Below are 7,852 nucleotides of genomic sequence, written 5' to 3' on the forward strand. Positions count from 1 at the left end.
TGATTTACTAATGAGTTACTTTCATGGTGCTAGTAACTCATTCCACCTTCCTCAATTCCAGATCCAGAGTTCTGACACCCCTTTTTTCCCTGTGTTGGAACTACACACACATGTTGCCAAAGAATATATACAGAGGGGACAAGGACATTAAAATAAATTAAAATATTAAATGCATGCTTTCAGAAATTGATACAACTTGAGACAAATATATTAATCCAATTCAACCCATTTCAGAAACAGTCATACAAATGTTTTCCTCAGGTATGTGTGCTAGGTTGTGCATACGTGAAAGCGTGTATTTTATCTCACAAAATAGCAGGAAGAGTTCTATTCCAGAATAATGGTTAAGAGCTGGGGTGAGAGGTTAGAAATGGGAGGAACTGTGGTACCAGCTAGAGTGTCTTCAGGTTACAGTATAAATTTTAGGAAACATACCATGTTCAGTGATTAGTACAATGAAAATAAACTCAAGGAGAATAATTTTATTACCACTATAGCTATTGATGAATTGCTTTAATATTACATATTATCAGTTTTATATCATATGATATATTTATGTAACAGATATTACTTGAGCAACCTAGATTTTTAAAATCGAAGTTATAAGAATAAAAACAAATCCTCTACATATACCATGGATTAAAGAATTGACTTAAATTTATCTAGTCAATTTTACTGTTCAAATATTTACACATATGATAGAAAATTTTGTCTGTTCATTTATATAAACAAACATTTACATAACTCAGATGTACCTATGTCACTACACATTCACATAATACTTGAAACTCCATGTATACATATGTATCAGTGTCTATATTTATCCTTGTCCACACTGAAAAACAATTTGTTACAAAGATCTGGGCAGCTCTTACATTGCATAGCCATAGTATCGAGAAATTTCCATATCTTTCTCCCTCTGAAGGAAAAGCTGCAGTTTCCCAGGAGAGGTGTACTTGGCAGCATTCTCGCGCTCCTGTTGAGCCCTCCTCTTCATGGCCTCCCTCTCTGGCCTCTGCTCTTTTGTGATGGGTTGTGAGACAACTGGTCCCAGTATGTCAACTTTTCTCCATGGAATTGGTTGGCGGCTGAAGTCTTGCAGCAGATATTGGGTTTGAGGTTCAGGAGGTGATGGCACCTTGTTCTTGGCAGCAGAAAGGAGCTCCCTCTGGAGGGAAGTCTGAGATGATGCTCTATAGGGTGTAGGCCTCAAGGTGCCTGACTGAGGGACAGTGCTAATCTGAATGATGTTGGCTACATTAGGTCGTGTGGCGCTGGAAGAAATTGGTGGAGCTGGCTTGGCAGAAGCCATCAAAGATTTGCTGACAGAAGGTGCATGGGTTGGCCTGAGTGTGGTAAGCTGAGCTGAGTGAAAATGACACCTCTCAGAGTAAGCGGTAGTGGCCCTGTGTGAAGCCAGAGTAAGGGGCTTTCTAGAAGCAGGTCTGGCTTGAGGCTGGTCCAGGGTTGGGAAAGGCAGAGGCACTAACCTGACCTTCCCAGCTGGGGGCAGCTCGTACTGGGACTGAGATGGACAGTCCTTTAGAGCACTGTTCCCTGCTCTCTGAGCCTTGCCTGGAGTTTTGTCAGGGCCCTGGCACTCTGGTGGCATATCTTGCATTGCTGTTGTGGCTGGGCCTGGCCCAGGATATTTGTTGCTGCTAAAAGTTCCCAGAGCCCGGGAAGAAGTGATGCCAGGCTTCTTCTCACTCTTCTTCCCCAGAGGGTGGAAGACCTGCACGGACTCCAGCATGTGCATGCCAAGGTGGGTCCGAGGCTTCTTGAAGCTGTTGTGACTGAGCTCAGGTGGATTCCTCTTCATCTTGGTCTTGGGGACTGTGGGCTTCTCTTCTGCTTTGACTCTGTTCCTTGACTGCTTTAGTTCCTCTGTTTTCTTGGAATTATTTTCTCTGGTCCATTTGGTCTTGTCTTGCCCTTGTCCCCTAGCTCGGCTGGGCCTGACGGGTGACACTTTGGATGCTTTGCCCTCCGTGTCCTTTGCCAAGTTGTCAATAGCCCTATTACTGGCCCCAGCACTGGCCACAGCTCCTTCTCCCTCCACCAGATCCCAGTTTGGGATTTTGGCCTGAGGAGCTCCATCAATCATCTCAGAAGCTTCATGATCTTTCTTGCTCACCTGGTCAGAGGGTCCACTGATGACTCTGGAGTTTTCTTGGGCCTGGTCCTTCCAGATGACCGTGGAGTCTTTGGATTCAGTTGCTGTGGTGTCTTGGAATTGATCTAGGCCTGTGAGGAAGTTGAAGAGTTGGGGAAGGTGAATATCTGCCACCAGTGTAGTGATGTCTGCAAAGTCGATGGTGGGCACTACCAAACTGTCCAGTGTTCCCTTCTCTTCTAGACCCAGGCAGATGCCTCCCAAGCTGGCAGTGTCAGAAGTAGACTTCTGCCTTAGGCTCCCTGTGTCAGTGCAGTGGAGAGGCTGCTGTACATCAGGGTTTGCTAAAGGGAGGAGTGATGGGTCTTGGTTTTCTTTAGTGCCCTCATAGGCATCCCGAGGCATCAAATGTTCAACTTCCATCTCATGCGTGTTTTTAATCTCTGTTTGTTCTGAGCTTGGAGCTGGAGGCAAGGCCAGGAATTCTGAAGGACTATGGATAGGTGTTGCTAATGGCCTGTCGCCATCAACAGATGGTGTCTTCCTCTGGGCAACCTGGGTGCAAGTGATGTAGAATTCTGGACTCTGCAGCAGACAGAGTGTTTGGCCTGAAGGTGACAATCCCAGGGATGTATCCAGTTCCACCACTGCAAAAGAATCAAGGAAGAAGTCAGTACATGGTAAGATTTTCTCCTCCACAGGAAGCTGGCCTCTACAGCCTTGGGGATGACATTCCTATGACCTGTCTGCTGTGCTTGCAGAAAGGTTATGACTGCTCTGTTGTTTCTGGTATCTGTGTGATGTCAGGTTTTCTCAAATGATTTTGTGTTCCTCTGTGTTTGTGTGGTATGTGGATGCATAGCCAACATGGTAAGGTTACAGAATTCCCTTGGTATGTGATCCTCACCTGCCTTCCCCTTTGTATAAAAAGATTCATTGCCTCTCATTTCCTTGGAATTTTACTATCAGGTGTGTTATCTGGTCATTAATTTCTGAGAACTTACTTGTCTCTGTGAACTTGTGCCAATAACATTACACAGACACCCCACACACACACACAGAAGCCTGGATTTTTACGTGGGTTTCAATATCCAAATCTAGTCCAGGAAAGAATTTCAACAACAGAGGCTTTCCTCCAACCCCATGTTTCACTAACTTCTTACAAGTGGCATGAAAATTGATTTAAGAAACTGAAATCTTTGGGTTTGGGTGTGAGTCAGTATTAGAGAACAGGTCTACATAATCTTATAATCTTCACCACGTATCTCCTCTGAAGTACACAGCAAAAGCAAAAAAGAAGTAAAAGTTTAGCTACATTAGCAGTGATACATGTACTGCACCTAACTCACGATATGATTTTAAATGTAAGAGAATGCCAGATTCTCAGCTGTGTTGCTCTGGAGAAAGATTTTGACTTATGGGCAATCTAGTCACAACACACACACACACACACACACACACAAACACACATACACACACACACACACAATCCCTTGGTGTTCACTATAGATCTGATCAACATACTGGGAAAAGTTGATTACAGTATTGTTGGGGCATAAGACTGATCACATTGGGCAGTGATGTGTGAGTGTGGTATACTCTGTAGGCATCACTGGATCCAGTATTGACGCTACTTATGCCTTGCATTTTCTCTCATTATAGAGTCTGAAGGTGGGGATGGAAAGCCACAGCTGTACTTAAGCTGGAAGGACACATTCTCCCTCTATGTGGGATATACATTACGAAAAGGCAGAGCTGAGTCTCCTTGGAGTCCTGATTCCACTCCTTCCCCTCCTTGCTCTGTACTTACGAAGAAGATTGTTGTCCAGCATGCCTGAGCAAATGTGCGATACATGGTGACAGAGGCAGAGAGGTGTTTGAACATTTTTTGGCTGAATCTCCTTTAGCACCATCACCATCTCTGGTGGTGGAGCAGAAGCCTGACTCTCAGAGTAATACACACAGCTGTAGGCCTGAAGGCATTGTCTGAGTTCTCTAGCTATCAGAGGTCCCAGGCTGTTGTGCTCAAAGTAATAGACCTGGCTACCCTCCTGGTATGAATGTACCAGGCTGTATCCTTGATTTAGCACCACAGGGAGTGTGGCCTCGACAAAGCTGACAGTGTTGGAGAGAAAGGGCTATGGCATTGGGATCTAAAATTTTATCACACTGGACTGACATAGATAAAAAGGATGCTGTGGTGTCCTCGTCAATGATGTCACATTGAATTCCTAGAGTGCAGATGCCCTCCTGTCTGTGCTTCCTGTGATATCCCACTCAAGAATACCTGGACAGGAGAGTGTGGAGTTGGAGACCTGGCTCTGGTCAGTCAGCACTGTCAGCATAGTCGTGCTAGAATGTGGGTTAAGGTAAGCACTGCCCGTGAGTGGCTGGAGTGAAGTGCTGGATGCTGATGGCAGGAGCCATGCTGAACTCACAGCTGGGATGGAGACACTGGAGTAGTTGGACACTGTTTCCGAGGGCGTGGAGTTGTTCAGCATAGGCACAGAGGGCTGCAGAGTGCTTTCTGTCCCCAAAGAAGGTGTGCTTTGGAAATTTTCTGTAGGGAGGAAGAGGACAGTGGGAAAATGAGTTGGATGCTTTCTAGCATCATATGGGGAGCTATCTCCATTTTCTAGGGTCTGTGACAGTGAGTCTAAGATCAGTGTTCCCTCAAACAATCAATTTGCAAAAGTTCAGACTAATTCTTGGTACCGTACAGGATGATATTCACTTGATACCTGTTCTTCCTGTGTGGGCAATCAGTGCCTAGTTGACTTGGTAACCTTTGCACTAATTGAAACACAGTCCATTTTCACCTGCTTTGTCTTGCTCTCATACCTACTGTGATATGACCTTATATCTGGATCCTGTAACAGAAGTGGTAGGAGGTAGGAGAGCCTTAGACAACTTCTCGTACCCCTTCCTATGCCATGTTCTGTGCATATCTTACTTTATGTAAAGAGGCAGGGCCTCTCCACTTAGATAAGGCTGGCCTTTGAATCACAAAGCCTGGCCTTGGCCTGCCTCTGCCTCCAGAATGATGCTATCATAGATGTCTGTCAACGCCACCAGACTTTTACTCTGAGCTTTTAAAAAAAAGATATTTCAGGGATTTGTATATGAATACTGAATTTACTTAATTACCCCTTCTCCCTTTTAAGTATGCCTGTGACCCTACCACTCCTATAATTCATGACCTCTTAACATTTAAGTATACCTATTAGACACATGTATATGACTTTCTAAATATAACATGCTGATAATATTTCAGAGTACTTTTGTGTGTTTAAGTACACACACATTGACACATTGAGATTTGCTAACATATTAGAAATTCAACCCCAGATAAGACTGATTCTTCCTCTGTTACTGTTACTTGCCTATAACTTTTAGAGGGGAAGCATTGTGAAAATTCCCTGTTCTGTGTCAGATAGTGTTGTACAGAGAACAAGGGACAGTGATGTTGCCAGCCCCAACTTATATTATCTAACAAAACCAGTCTACACAGGAATCTTCACAAGATGTGATAGATTGTAGGAACCAGTGAGCAGAGTGGGATTGTGTCCTCTACATATGACAGGGACCACCACCCAGACAAACCTCTTGTCTTGCCTAAACAAGAATCAAATGGCAATGCCTTGATTCTTTTGATATCTGTGATTCTCTGCAATATTTTGTCTTAAATTATTTCGGTGTTCCTTTAGGATAATCTCTGGGTTTTTGAATTCTTTGATACCACTGTTTTCTAGCCACTCATCTTTATCCTTTGGACTTTTTTTTCTCTCTCTCCAGTTCTTGTGGATCTGTCTTTCATATAACAGCTACAAGATTTCTTTCATTACATTAACTGCCATTGTGGAGTCCAGTCCCCTCTTAGACTCTCCCACATTCTCTTTTTACCTAAGATAAACTGAGTTCTCTAAAACATGGTAATAACTCACTTTCTGTATTTTTTTTTTATTTTGTTTGTGTCAATACATGGCTATAGTAACCCAGGGTAGACTTAATCTTATCCTCATTATTTCAACTACTACAGGTTGTGTTCATTGATGAAGCTGTTTATAATACCCATATATAATATAAATACAGATGCCACCATACCTGTGTGAAAGATTTAAAACAGCACTGAATTTTAACAGTAACAGGGAAACAGTAGTGGAGGGAGACCATCAGTATGGACTGCTAGTTTCTTCACACCTTGTTCTACTCTGTTAAATTTAAAACCATCAATACCTGAATTTTTTCCTGTTCACTTGCCTCTTAAGACACAACTATACTGTGCTCAGAGCATACTCTGTAATCTCCCTGAAGTAGATGAAGAATCAGGTGAGAGTAAACTGTCTATCCAAAGTCACATTTTAGTAAGAACCAAAGCTAAATGTGCCATTCAACTTGAGATATCTGTATCTCTAGTATCCATGGTCTTCTGAGGATTTAAACTTATACCAAAAATAAGGAAATATATGATCAATGTTTAAAAGTTTCATTCCTTACCTGACATGGTCAGGACAAGAGTGGGAGGGAATAGCAGCAACCCAGGTTATAACGGAACAGGATAAATGGCTGTCCTTGACTAATCTCACCAAACTGGCCCCTCTGTCCACTAGCAGACACTGCTCACTGTCATAGGTGGCCTGTGATCCAATTTGTTTACAGGTAGTTCCATGGAAACCCCAAGATTCTACCAGATACTGGGAGGGTGGAAGAGAAAATGATGTCATAAATCAGGGAGTAGCCAATGGGAAGGTAAGATTCTGATGCAAAAGACAAGATTGGGTGGAGATGATGACAGGAAACCAACAGAACCCATGAAGGCTGAGGTGTTAGCTGGTTAAAGGAAGTAATATTTTGACATAACTGTCCCTCTTCCTATGACATTTACCCTAAAAGATCATAGCAATGCTTTTAGAAAGTTCATTGATGAAGAAGTCCTAGGCAGAGGTCTTATAGACTCTAAGAGACCAGAGCTGTCAGCCCAGACTAGAATATCCAGCAAAGCTCTCAATCCCCATATATGGAGAAACCAAGATATTCCATGACAAAACCATATTTAAATGCTTTTCCACTAACCCATCCCTACAGAGGAATCCAGAAAGAAAAGTCCAATGCAATGAGGTTAACTACACTTAAGAAAACACAAGAAATAATTTCACACCATTAAAACCAATAGAAGAAAAAAAAACACATGCGCGCGTGTGCGCGCACACACACACACACATACACACACACCACTAACATCAAAGTAACAGTAATTGATCATTAATACCTCTCAGCATCAGTAGACTCAATTCCCCAACATATAGACTAATAGAATGGTTGCATAAAAAGAATCCATCATCCTGCTATATACAAGAGACACATTTCACTAACAAAAATAGTCATTATCTCAGTAAAAGGGCTATAAAAAGCTTTTCCAAGCAGATGGACCCAAGAAAAAAGCTGAAGTAACCATTCTAATATCTCATGAAATAGACTTTCAACTGAAAGCAATCAGAGTCAGGGAAAGACAGTTCATACTCATCAAAGGAAAAATATACCAAGAGGACATCTTAATTCTGAACATCTAGGCCCCCAAAACAAGTGCACCAGTGTTCATAAAGGAAACATTACTAAAGCTTAAATTACACATTGAACCACACATATTATTAGTGGGAGACCTCAACACACTACACTTGTCAGTGGACATCATCAAGACAGAAACTAAACAGAGAAATAGTGAAACTAACAGAGTTA

The 7,852-nt window shown here is 42.5% G+C and overlaps 1 protein-coding gene across 1 annotated transcript; it reads right to left on the minus strand.

Annotated features, from left to right (window-relative positions):
• Nucleotides 1-871: 871 nt before the first annotated feature.
• LOC127694955 (uncharacterized protein C2orf78 homolog) lies at nucleotides 872-6,620 on the minus strand. Its single transcript, XM_052196799.1, is given in 5 exon segments — nucleotides 872-2,763; nucleotides 3,927-4,255; nucleotides 4,257-4,335; nucleotides 4,338-4,676; nucleotides 6,614-6,620. Coding segments are annotated over 5 exon segments (2,646 nt in total).
• Between the last annotated feature and the right edge of the window lie 1,232 nt (nucleotides 6,621-7,852).

This window comes from Apodemus sylvaticus, chromosome 1, assembly GCF_947179515.1.
Source record: "Apodemus sylvaticus chromosome 1, mApoSyl1.1, whole genome shotgun sequence".
Lineage (NCBI taxonomy): Eukaryota > Metazoa > Chordata > Mammalia > Rodentia > Muridae > Apodemus > Apodemus sylvaticus.